At 42.3% G+C, this 13,944-nt stretch overlaps 1 protein-coding gene across 8 annotated transcripts in view; it reads right to left on the reverse strand.

Moving 5' to 3' along the window:
• The window catches only part of LOC137421000 (unconventional myosin-IXa), a 285,807-nt gene that overhangs the window by 89,363 nt on the left and 182,500 nt on the right, over nt 1–13,944 (reverse strand). For all 8 annotated transcript variants that reach the window (XM_078772058.1, XM_078772064.1, XM_078772060.1 and 5 more), the window contains one exon: nt 6,575–6,614. In XM_078772058.1, the coding sequence (XP_078628184.1) occupies nt 6,575–6,614 (40 nt within the window). The remainder of the gene's footprint in view (nt 1–6,574; nt 6,615–13,944) is intronic.

Raw genomic sequence — 13,944 nt, forward strand, 5'->3', positions numbered from 1 at the left:
ATAATTATGCCAGTTAAGTGTCACCATTAATGAAAACCCGTCTTTTTCTATGATAGTCAGTGCATGTTTTAGGTATGCCTATTTTGTCCTGTTTGGCATCGCATTGATTTCTCCTCCAAACAGCAGTGCCATCTATACTGAAATCCAGGTAATTAAACGATTAAAACAAAGGGAGCTTCCTCTATACTGTTTTGATTGGAATCATGATTCTTGATTGTTTCTTCCTTGTCATTCTAATTTGATGAAGAAATTACTAGTAAAAATGAATGTTGGTACTTTGTGGCATGTACAGGTGAGTTTTTAGGAACTTACAAAAAGTCACCTTGGTAAAGCCTAATGCATGCCTGCATGCCTGCATGTGCTGACATTCCTTCTTATGTGATGTCATTTGGGCATTTATGGCAATAATTGGTGAGGTTTCTGTCAAGTATGCTGATCGTTTACTTTCATTACTGGTATTGTGTATCCTCAGCCATTAATTTGGACATCTCAAATGTATTCAGCAGATGTAGTTCATTGCATTGTGACACCAGAACTTAATTACTTATCATACTTAATCTATGATGCAATATGATGCAATATGGGAATATGTGAAAGACGTGCAGCCAGATTCCTTGCCGTCTACTGAGCTTCACTTTGTGCTTGATGGGGGATCACTCATCTATCTATAATTCCAGTAATCTCTGTGTGTATGTTTGTATGTTTGTATGTTTGTCTGTGACCGCTGTTTCTCGACAACCACGGGTCCGATATACTTTAAACTTGCCAGGTATATTGCTGGGGACCCGAGGATGTGCCTTTTCAAGGTTTCATATTAATCGGAGAAGTAGTTATCGAGCTATGTCCAAAAAACGATTCAACCAATCAGAGAGCAGCGAGCTATCACGTGTGCCGAACGTGGCGAACAGACTCTGCCTCGGACGGCACATTTGAGAGCGTATTCATTTATTTCCCGTCGGCAAACTATGTTGGCGCTATGTTGGCGTTAAACTATGTTTTAAAACTAATTAAAACTAATTTGCGATTCTTTCGCTTTGCGATGCGATTTGCGATTGCGTTAAACTCGCTCGGGCGTTAAACTATGTTTTAAAACTAATTAAAACTAATTTGCGATTCATTCGCTTTCCTGCGCATTTGTGCACGCGATGGCGATTTCTTTACCAAACTCCGCAAGCCGTTAGCTTTGGACCAAACCATTTCATGTAAATAGAGGGGGGGGATTGTCACCGTACTCGCAAGCCGTTCGCTTTGGACCAAACCATTTCATGTAAATAGAGGGGGGGGATTGTCACCGTACTCGCAAGCCGTTCGCTTTGGACCAAACCATTTCATGTAAATAGAGGGGGGGGATTGTCACCGTACTCGCAAGCCGTTCGCTTTGGACCAAACCATTTCATGTAAATAGAGGGGGGGGGGGATTGTCACCGTACTCGCAAGCCATTCGCTTTGGACCAAACCATTTCATGTAAATAGAGGGGGGGGGATATAATTTTAGATATATATATAGTACGGGCATGCCCTAGTACAAATAATTCCTTGGCTGAGAAAAGAGTCAATAGATCACATTTGTCAGTTGTACGTGGACTATGTAGCTCGCAGGTACTCTAAACCAACCATTGTATTTGATGGATATTCGGCAGAACCATCAACCAAGGATGAAACTCACTTGCGCAGGACAAAGGGTTGCTACGGGCCTCAGGTACACTTTTCTGGGCAAACTGTTATTTCTTTGAAGAAAAGCGAGTTTTTGTCAAACACAGCGAACAAGCAGAGGTTCATAAACATTTTGAATGAGAAACTGGAGAGAGCAGGATGTGTCATCCAAAAGGCAAAGGGAGATGCTGATACGCTGATTGCTATGACTGCCGTAAAATCTGCAGAGTATGTCGACACTGTTCGAGTAGGAGAGGACACAGACTTACTTGTGGTTCTTTGCTATCACGCAAAGAATCTTCCAAACGCAATCTATTTCAGACCAGAACCAAAGTCAAATTCAAATAGCTGCAGAGTATGGGACCCAAAAAAGACGAGGGATATCCCAAAGGAAACTGCATGCGAAAACATTCTATTTGCACATGCCATTTCAGGTTGGGACACAACTTTTAGACTGTTCGGGGTTGGAAAACCACTTGCGTTCAAAAAGCTGCTTAACAATTCTAAGTTCAGGAAGCACGCAGAAATCTTTTTGGCTGGTCCAGATACCCCGCATAATCAAATTATTGAAGCTGGTGAGAATGCACTTGTGTGCCTCTATAATGGAGGGTAAAATGACAGCCTGGACACACTTAGATGCCAGCGGTTTAAAGAAAAAGTTGTCAGGTGTTCAAAGGCGGTTCAGGCACAGGTTTTGCCTCTAACCTCAGCTGCGGCAAAGTACCACTCCCTACGTGTTTTCTACCAAATCAATGAATGGAAAGGAGAAAGTTCCAGACTAAATGCCACTGACTGGGGATGGAAGGCGAAGGATGGCAAATTCATTCCAAAACAAACAGACCTGCCTCTGGCTCCTGACTACCTACTTGAAGTTATTCACTGTAACTGTAAAACTGGCTGCAACACTCTGAAATGCACTTGTCGGAGGCACGGTCTTGAATGCACATTTGCTTGTGGTGAGTGCAAAGATACAAGTTGCACTAATTCAATGGACCCACAAGTTATTGAGGCTGAAATTGATGACTGAACGACCGCACAGCGAAACAAGTGTTTTAGAGACTTACATGTAGGTTTGTCTCCTCTATTTGTCTTACCCGGTATGAGCAATTACTTTTTATTGTAATATGTTTCTTGATAAAGGCTTTATTTGCATAATTTGGATAATTGCATAATAATAATAACTTCATGAAGTTCTGGCCCGTACCATTGAACACCTTGACCATGAAAACCCAGGTTTTGACACCATTCTTATAATTTTTGGTTCACTATTTCAAAAGAAGGTTTTTCATTAATGGCGACACTTAATTAGCATAATTATGATTACATCATCAGGTAATAATCCAAGTAGGTACCTAATTTGAGTTTCTATCATTTCTAACAACACCATTGATGAAGTTGGGTAGCATTAAATTGATTATTCTTGAGACAAATGCAATATTTCTTCTTGTTTAGCTTGTTCCTTTGATGTTCGGACCTAATTAACATAAATTAGCATATTTAGACCCCTTCCACCCGTCCCATTCATCTCTATTTTTGATATGGTATTCTTGGGGTATATCAGAGGATAATCCAACAGAGAAACAATCTTTTCCAATTAGTGGTAGGTCAAGGCACCATTTGACTGTACTACCATGGAAGTGAAGAGATTACATTGAGGCACTGCTTTATTCCATAACATGGAATTATGGAATTATGGATAATATGGAATTAAATATGGAACCATATTATGCTGGTCAGTTAGTCAACACTATCAGTGACTTCAGCACCATCCCTACACATACGACTGTGTGTGTTACAGGAATGAGGTGTTTTACGGCAGCCGGAGTGCAAATCCTGCCACCAACCTCCTTGAGAGAGGACCCAGTGAGTTGGTACTCATTTTGCAACATTTATATTTTAAAGCAACATTTTCTTGGGAGCTATTAACCCTCCAAGTTTCACTCTTGATCTGCTCCTGAGTTTATATGATCTCACGATAAACAACGTTGCGGGTTAGTCGGCCTGCAGCATGTGCAGTTCCTCTCCTTATCTGGAATTCACTGTGGTTAGCAAAGATGCGCAGATCGAGTGGGTCTCCTACTCTACTCCCTGCAACGTACAGCTGTCGGCGTGTAAAAAAAAACAAACCCATAACAGGTTCGACCGCTTCGACGACATGTTGAAGGCCTATACGGCATATCATACTAAAATACGCAATTTGGGCCTTTGGTGTCTGCCTGATGATTGTTGACTGCGATACATTCCATCGTTACTTATCCAATCTCAACCAAACTTAACAGGATGACTAGGGGTTACACAATAAAGGTTGCAGTGCATTAACTTGCCCCCTCCCCAAGGGGGTTTTCTCCCCCAAGCAGGTTTTCCCCACCATTGCCGCCAATGGGGTTGCGTGTAGAGGTGTATATCCGTATTAAGCTAGCTTTATCATGGCGTTTTTCCAAGGCCGTTTCTAATAACAAAACGAATGATAATAGCATAATATTAATGTTTTACTATTACAAAACAATGTTAATACTAATAATGTCCCACATCCCCATGGGTTTTTCCTCCTTGAACAAATGCCATGTCAACGTTTCTAAATAGCTTATCATGGTGTTTTCGTGGGAGCAACGGCCTCTACCAGAAGTAAAAATATTATAAACCACAAACATATTATTAGCTTTTAAAACAGTCACTAATGCTGTTCATAACATTGAGCAAAGAAATTTGGAAGAATCCCGACATCCGTGAGGTAAATTTTACTTGCAGAACTGAGCAAAGATCCACTGCAATCTATATACCCTGCAACGTTTGGGTAAATAACATGACCCTTCCTGCCGCTAAAGTGCCGTTTTTCGTAGCGGCCTTTGAAACCCACCAATTAAGGTTTTGTTTTGAAAACCACCGATGAAACCCACTTTTCCTGCTGTTCAAAACGAAACTGAAAGGGAGGAAGCCCGAGGTGTGCTCATTTACCAAGCAGCAAGCTAACGCTTGCACTTAACGGTTTTAAATGGAGTGCTTGCTCGAATGCTTAAACCACTTGGCGATCTATCCACAATAAACGGTGAATGAACACACCCAATGTTCTTGAGACCGGACCATAGATCGACTGTAATCTATATACCCCAAAGAGGAATGACTCTTTCTGCCACTCACATAGTGAGCGGGTATAAAAAACCACCTTTAGAGGCCATTTTTCCCCGCAAAGCGGGGGTTGGCCTTTTTTGGGAACCGTGGTTGTTGTTGTTTTTTGGTCCCCTTTTTGAAGCAATGTTTTACGGCCGGATGCCCTTCCTGACGCCAACCCTTTTTGCCGCCTTTAACAACAAACAGGGAATTACCAGTGAACTGGTACTCAATTAGCCGACCTCGGAAGGATGACAGGCTGAGTCAACCCCCCTGGCGTTAATTCAGCGATCGACCGGGATTCGAACCCAGGATCCTAGGATCCTAAGCTGGCACCCTTGCCGCTAGCCCAACACCAGGGTTTAAATTGAGTAAATGAATTGAATGAGTTTATTGAGTTTAATAATAAATTGAATGAGTAAATTAAAATATCGGTCAGTGGAGTCAGCCATCGTAATGACATCATAGAGGTAATGACGTCGCGTGACGGCCGGACACAAAATTGCTGCTACTTTAACATATAGAAGATGATATATTTTAACCTCCAGTAACTTTGCAGTCACTACGGAGGGATTAGTGTAACGATTAGATTTACTATAATATCAACGTTACGTTATCATTATTACGAAAAGGATATTCCTAAAAAAAACTGAGGCTAATTCCTTACTTCCACAGTTATTAGTACCGTACACCGCTTATCATTGATTCATGAACCATACACCGCTTCAATCCATAAACTTTGCATTCGCGACTTTGGGATTAAAGTGTTATGGTTATATTTACTATATTATTATTATTATAATGAGAACGATACTACTGAACAATACTACTGTATTAAGAAACCTTGGCTAATTTGTCTGAAGCGGCCTGAAGGTGAGGAATGAAGGCATGAAGCCTAAGGCCTATACGTACTGTGTCGCTGGAAGATCTGTAACGTCAATGCTTTTGATATTTGATGATCATTTTAACAATCAGTTTGTTTGTGTTTCACACTGAATGAAAAGCGTAAAGGTAGAGCATGGTGATTGTGATATATGACAGGTTCGACGATATGTTCAGCCTGAACGACATGGGAATCAAAATGGCGGAGTGCAGAGTCAGCCATTGTATGCCGTAATGACATCAGGCATAATCACATCACCCTGTCATGTGACCAGATCCTCAGCTCTGATTGGTATACATTTGAGGGGACATACATACATAAATACATACATAAGGACAAACACTGTTCCAGGCAGCTTTGCCCTATGGGTTACGCTGTAAAAACAAACTGATTTATTCAAAAGACCAACAGGATTTGAACATTCACCGGGTAACTCCGGATACTCCCGCTCCCACAGGAATAAATGAATAGCACCCCAATTTCCCTTAACCATGGCATGTGTTTGGTCTGACGAAAATATGGAAACCTCCTCAGCTATAGGTTGATGAAAAAAACATTTTTGAAGGGGGCCCGACACTTGGCATTTCCCCAGGGCCCATTCTGGCTCTCGGCGGCCCTGGTGATAGCCACTCCTCTTGACCACTTCAGAGCACCATTTTACAGTAGAATCAAGAACTAGTCTTAAAAGTGGAGGCTAGTGTCGATGAAGTGGAACGACGAATGGAATCAACGGAATGTTCATCGAGGTATGCAAATCGCCGTGGGAAGCAAGAAGAAGCTGCCGTTTTGGTCGTTATCCCTTTGTTGAAGCGAAAGACCCACTTTTGCTTCGACAAAGGGTTAACACACCTGAAGTGCCGCCATTTTACCCTCTATGCACGAACTCAATCCAGCACTATAAGAACCAAATAATGTAGGAAAGAACCATACCTTTGGTACATGATGCTTTGGTTTGGAAGCTCTATTTTTCCTGCAATGAAATAAGAAAAAAACCTTGATGCTCCTCACAAATTCAATCCTACAAGTGAAACTTTATCATCTTACATATCCAAAGGGTTGGGGGCAGGAGCAATCCCCATTTAAATACTTGCTACATGAATAACAATGAAAGTAACTTCCGTATAAATTTCATAGGAACTTAAATCCGGTGAGAAGAACAATGCATTGCAGTATGTAAGGCCAATACTTTATTGCAGTATGTAAGTATCTTTGAAAATTCGTTGAACATTTTGCTTTCATATTGCAGATATCTCTTCCTCATGACATTATCTCAACCTGATGAGATCACTGCTGTGATTGGCTGAATTATGTTGTCATGGCAACCAACTCAGTAACTTGGCTTGCGTATGCAATATTTCAAAAAACCGTTCAATATTTAGCTGTCATATTACAGATATCTATTCCTCATACCAACCAAAGACAGAGGGCCTATAGTAGCAGCTCCTTGTTATTATTACCTCCGCAACTGAAGGTAAACGAAGGTTATATTTTCACCCCTGTTTGTCTGTGAACAGGATATCTCAAAAAAGTTATGAACGGATTCGGACAAAACTTGGTGGACAGATTGGGTGTGTGTCAAGGAAGAATTCATTAGATTTTGGTAACGATCCGGGTCCGGATACTACAATTTTAAGCGATTCTTCACAATTGAAAGATAGGGCCAAAATGATATACAATATAGCACAATATCTCAAAAAGTTGTGGACGAGTTGGTTAGGTGACAAGAACAAGCAGATTCGATTTCGGTTAAACTCCAGATCCGGCCTATCAGTGCAATACAAAACATAAACTGTTCAGCCTGGCAGGCATATACGCTCCACCGAGCACTGTTCTAGTTATTATTGATGCAATTATTAGGTTGACTCTCCATAAATGGAGAGTAACCTATTATTACTGCTAGAGTTTTTCTTATTATTAGGTTTACTCTCCATGAAATGGAGAGTAACCTATTATTACTGCTAGAGTTTTTCTTATTAGGTTTACTCTCCATGAAATGGAGAGTAACCTATTATTACTGCTAGAGTTTTTCTTATTATTCTTCCACGCTATTTTGCACCTCCGAAAACTTCATAATTAAGTTTCTCAGCAACCGCTGGACGGATTGACAGGAAATTTTCATCAAATGATCGGCTAGGCTCGTAGAATTTTTAAATGCTAATGATGACGTCATAGGTCACGTGGTATGGGCGCCATCTTGTAAAACACCTTCAACTTTGCCCCTCTGTATCTCCGAAACGGCTCAATGGAAAAATTTGAGGAATGGCTCATTCTAAAGAACTCTGCAATGGGAACAAAAAACATGTGTATTGAGTATATCAAAAATGCTAACGTTAAGAGGTTAGAATTCGTCAAACACAGTTTTTCTCCCCCGAAAAAGAGATTTTTCCCCCAGATGCTTAGTTAAAAAAAACTCAGAATGCGAAAATTTTCGTAGTCATACGTCACATGGTTCGGCCGCCATCTTGTTTTCCGTGAAAAAACACAAAAAACCCTTTTTCTCCGCAACGGCTGAACGGATCGAGCCCAAACTTGGCATGCGTATTCGGATACCCATGACAAACAAAAAAGTCAGCGAGCACGACGTCATCCGACACGTGGTTTCAGAGTTATGACGTTTTCAAATCACAAACTAGAAATGGAATCACCTCCATAATTTGTGGAGGTATCGAGTGGAAACTTTACACAAATGTTCCTCATGGGGGGATGTTTAATCGTTACTTGAGACGTTTTTTTAAGTCACATGGTTTGGCCGCAATAAATAATGGAAGTTAAATTTTAAAAAGCTTGTAACTCTTGAACCACTGCATGGATCGACTTGAATTTTTAATGCAATGTAGCTCTCATCGGGTGGAACAAGTGTGCAAAATTTCAAGATGATTGGATGTACGGTCGCGAAGCTAAAGTCTTTATTGTTGAAAGAAGAAGAAACACACCATTTTGTCCTCCCAGGCCACATCTCCCAGTGTTATTGCCATTTTCAGTTTTAATTTCCTTAAAAAAACATTTTCTCTGCAATAATAGGGCCGATTGAGATAAAATTTTCACCATAGGAGGGACTTGGTCTGTAGAATATTTTAATGGTAAATATGACGTCGTAGGTCACGTGCTTCGGCAGCCATATTGTTTTTCGTGAAAACACGAAAACCGCTTTTTCTCTGCAAAGGCTGAACAGATCGAGGCCCAACTTTGCAAGCGGCATCGCATACTCATGACGAACAAAAAAGTCAGCGAGCACGACATCATCCGACACATGGTTTCAGAGTTATGACGTTTTTAAGCATGAACCTTTAAAACCTAGCTCCTCCCTCATTTTTGATCCAATCGAGGAGAAAATTCACAGATCTGTTCAGCATGTCAGTCTACTAAAATGTCATTTTAGAATTTGCGATAGCTCACGTGGTTTGGCAGATATCGTTAACTAAAGTTTTTTTGTTTTTTTATGGATATCTCTTGAATCGCTTTATTGATCGACGTGAAACTTCATACTCTAGTAGAAGTCATGAAGAGTAACAGGTGTGCAAAATCTCAAGATGATTGGATGTACGGTCTGGAAACTAGAAGTTGTTATTGCCTGAAGAAGAAGAACCACAACACGTTTTTTTGACCAGGCCATGTGACATAACCACCTCACGAGCTAAGGGCAGCTCGAAATTAAATTGTCTTCGGATTTGACAGTCGCTAGAGGGTGTTAACATTCGAATGCAACAAATCTGGGCAAATTCTGATGAATTTTCGTAAAACTACACGATATTGTCATTTACATTGGAAAATAACATTGTAAAACTCTCCGCCGCCTCGGCTTATTTCTCGCTCTGAAGTTCATCCTGTCTTCAATTTTAAGGAGAAAGAGAGGTATCTGCAAGCAATGGTGACCTTTATTTTGTGGAAATCCGATTTACAATGACGAAGTTATCCAAAATCTAACATTTTAAATGGAGCGTATTTCCAAAGTGAATCTTCCACAGGTAAAATATCCACACGTGCAGGCACACCTTACGGCGTCAATTTGGCTCCGATTTCAAATCGGATTTCGATTGTCGTATTGCCTCGGATGAGTTAACAAAATACCACAACAAATTTGGTGACAATCATGAAAAATTTGACCAAGTTCGATCGACGGGATACTTCGTTTTACGCTGACATTAGGCACGGGCCACGGATGACGTCATGCCACGGCAGGACGTTCTTCCACGGGTGGCAGATATCGTTAATTAAACGAAAATATTTTTAAAAATGGATGGGGTGGGGGGGATGTGTGTGTGTTTGTGTGTGTGTATGGATGTGCGTGTGTGTGAATGTCTGTGTGTGTGTGTGTGTGTGTGTGGGTTGGGGGGGGGGGATATGTGTGTGTGTGTGGAGGGGTTGGGGTGTGCATGTGGAGGAGGGGGGGATGGATATGTGTGTGTGTGTGTGTGTGTGTGTGTGTGTGTGTGTGTGTGTGTGTGTGTGTTGGGAGTGGGGTGGAGAGATGTGTGCGTGTGTTTGTGTGTGTGTGTGTGGATGTGTGGATGTGCGTGTGTGTGTGTGTGGGTGTGAGGGGGCGGGTGGATATGTGTGTGTGTGGAGGGGTGTATGTGTGGAGGGGTGTTCGTGTGGGGGGAGGGGTGTGGAGGTGTTTGTGTGTGTGCATGTGTGTTAGGGTTGGGGGGAGGTGGGGGGATGTGTGCATGTGTTTGTGTGTGTGTTAGGGGTGGGGGATATGTGTGTGTGTGTTGGGGGTAGGGGGGCTGTGTGCAAGTGTGTGTGTGTGTTAGGGGTTGGGGTGATGTGTGTGTGTGTGTGTGTGTGTGTGTGTGTGTGTGTGTGTGTGTGTGTGTGTGTGTGTGTGTGTGTGTGTGTGTGTGTGTGTGTGTTGGGGGTGGGGGTGGGAGGACGTGTACATGTGTTTGTGTGTGTGTATGTGTGTGTATGTGTGTGGGGGGTAGGGGGAATGTGTGTGTGTGTGTCGGGATGTGTGTGTGTGTGTGTGTGTGTGTGTCGAGGTTGTATCCAAGGGGGTTGTGTCAAAGCATGTCCAATGAAAGTGGGGTTGTATCACAAGTGGGGTTGTATCAAAAGTGGGGTTGTATCAACAGTGGGGTTGCATCAAAAGTGGGTGCGAGTAAACCGGTCATCACTGCCAGCAGTTTTAAAGTGGCAGTTCTAGTTATTAGGTTTACTCTCCATGAAATGGAGAGTAACCTATTATTACTGCTAGAGTTTTTCTTATTATTCTTCCACGCTATTTTGCACCTCCGAAAACTTCATAATTAAGTTTCTCAGCAACCGCTGGACGGATTGACAGGAAATTTTCATCAAATGATCGGCTAGGCTCGTAGAATTTTTAAATGCTAATGATGACGTCATAGGTCACGTGGTATGGGCGCCATCTTGTAAAACACCTTCAACTTTGCCCCTCTGTATCTCCGAAACGGCTCAATGGAAAAATTTGAGGAATGGCTCATTCTAAAGAACTCTGCAATGGGAACAAAAAACATGTGTATTGAGTATATCAAAAATGCTAACGTTAAGAGGTTAGAATTCGTCAAACACAGTTTTTCTCCCCCGAAAAAGAGATTTTTCCCCCAGATGCTTAGTTAAAAAAAACTCAGAATGCGAAAATTTTCGTAGTCATACGTCACATGGTTCGGCCGCCATCTTGTTTTCCGTGAAAAAACACAAAAAACCCTTTTTCTCCGCAACGGCTGAACGGATCGAGCCCAAACTTGGCATGCGTATTCGGATACCCATGACAAACAAAAAAGTCAGCGAGCACGACGTCATCCGACACGTGGTTTCAGAGTTATGACGTTTTCAAATCACAAACTAGAAATGGAATCACCTCCATAATTTGTGGAGGTATCGAGTGGAAACTTTACACAAATGTTCCTCATGGGGGGATGTTTAATCGTTACTTGAGACGTTTTTTTAAGTCACATGGTTTGGCCGCAATAAATAATGGAAGTTAAATTTTAAAAAGCTTGTAACTCTTGAACCACTGCATGGATCGACTTGAATTTTTAATGCAATGTAGCTCTCATCGGGTGGAACAAGTGTGCAAAATTTCAAGATGATTGGATGTACGGTCGCGAAGCTAAAGTCTTTATTGTTGAAAGAAGAAGAAACACACCATTTTGTCCTCCCAGGCCACATCTCCCAGTGTTATTGCCATTTTCAGTTTTAATTTCCTTAAAAAAACATTTTCTCTGCAATAATAGGGCCGATTGAGATAAAATTTTCACCATAGGAGGGACTTGGTCTGTAGAATATTTTAATGGTAAATATGACGTCGTAGGTCACGTGCTTCGGCAGCCATATTGTTTTTCGTGAAAACACGAAAACCGCTTTTTCTCTGCAAAGGCTGAACAGATCGAGGCCCAACTTTGCAAGCGGCATCGCATACTCATGACGAACAAAAAAGTCAGCGAGCACGACATCATCCGACACATGGTTTCAGAGTTATGACGTTTTTAAGCATGAACCTTTAAAACCTAGCTCCTCCCTCATTTTTGATCCAATCGAGGAGAAAATTCACAGATCTGTTCAGCATGTCAGTCTACTAAAATGTCATTTTAGAATTTGCGATAGCTCACGTGGTTTGGCAGATATCGTTAACTAAAGTTTTTTTGTTTTTTTATGGATATCTCTTGAATCGCTTTATTGATCGACGTGAAACTTCATACTCTAGTAGAAGTCATGAAGAGTAACAGGTGTGCAAAATCTCAAGATGATTGGATGTACGGTCTGGAAACTAGAAGTTGTTATTGCCTGAAGAAGAAGAACCACAACACGTTTTTTTGACCAGGCCATGTGACATAACCACCTCACGAGCTAAGGGCAGCTCGAAATTAAATTGTCTTCGGATTTGACAGTCGCTAGAGGGTGTTAACATTCGAATGCAACAAATCTGGGCAAATTCTGATGAATTTTCGTAAAACTACACGATATTGTCATTTACATTGGAAAATAACATTGTAAAACTCTCCGCCGCCTCGGCTTATTTCTCGCTCTGAAGTTCATCCTGTCTTCAATTTTAAGGAGAAAGAGAGGTATCTGCAAGCAATGGTGACCTTTATTTTGTGGAAATCCGATTTACAATGACGAAGTTATCCAAAATCTAACATTTTAAATGGAGCGTATTTCCAAAGTGAATCTTCCACAGGTAAAATATCCACACGTGCAGGCACACCTTACGGCGTCAATTTGGCTCCGATTTCAAATCGGATTTCGATTGTCGTATTGCCTCGGATGAGTTAACAAAATACCACAACAAATTTGGTGACAATCATGAAAAATTTGACCAAGTTCGATCGACGGGATACTTCGTTTTACGCTGACATTAGGCACGGGCCACGGATGACGTCATGCCACGGCAGGACGTTCTTCCACGGGTGGCAGATATCGTTAATTAAACGAAAATATTTTTAAAAATGGATGGGGTGGGGGGGATGTGTGTGTGTTTGTGTGTGTGTATGGATGTGCGTGTGTGTGAATGTCTGTGTGTGTGTGTGTGTGTGTGTGGGTTGGGGGGGGGGGGATATGTGTGTGTGTGTGGAGGGGTTGGGGTGTGCATGTGGAGGAGGGGGGGATGGATATGTGTGTGTGTGTGTGTGTGTGTGTGTGTGTGTGTGTGTGTGTGTGTTGGGAGTGGGGTGGAGAGATGTGTGCGTGTGTTTGTGTGTGTGTGTGTGGATGTGTGGATGTGCGTGTGTGTGTGTGTGGGTGTGAGGGGGCGGGTGGATATGTGTGTGTGTGGAGGGGTGTATGTGTGGAGGGGTGTTCGTGTGGGGGGAGGGGTGTGGAGGTGTTTGTGTGTGTGCATGTGTGTTAGGGTTGGGGGGAGGTGGGGGGATGTGTGCATGTGTTTGTGTGTGTGTTAGGGGTGGGGGATATGTGTGTGTGTGTTGGGGGTAGGGGGGCTGTGTGCAAGTGTGTGTGTGTGTTAGGGGTTGGGGTGATGTGTGTGTGTGTGTGTGTGTGTGTGTGTGTGTGTGTGTGTGTGTGTGTGTGTGTGTGTGTGTGTGTGTGTGTGTGTTGGGGGTGGGGGTGGGAGGACGTGTACATGTGTTTGTGTGTGTGTATGTGTGTGTATGTGTGTGGGGGGTAGGGGGAATGTGTGTGTGTGTGTCGGGATGTGTGTGTGTGTGTGTGTGTGTGTCGAGGTTGTATCCAAGGGGGTTGTGTCAAAGCATGTCCAATGAAAGTGGGGTTGTATCACAAGTGGGGTTGTATCAAAAGTGGGGTTGTATCAACAGTGGGGTTGCATCAAAAGTGGGTGCGAGTAAACCGGTCATCACTGCCAGCAGTTTTAAAGTGGCAGT

The sequence above is a fragment of the Myxine glutinosa genome, chromosome 2 (assembly GCF_964187855.1).
Source record: "Myxine glutinosa chromosome 2, kmMyxGlut1.1, whole genome shotgun sequence".
In the NCBI taxonomy this organism is placed as follows: Eukaryota; Metazoa; Chordata; class Myxini; order Myxiniformes; family Myxinidae; genus Myxine; species Myxine glutinosa.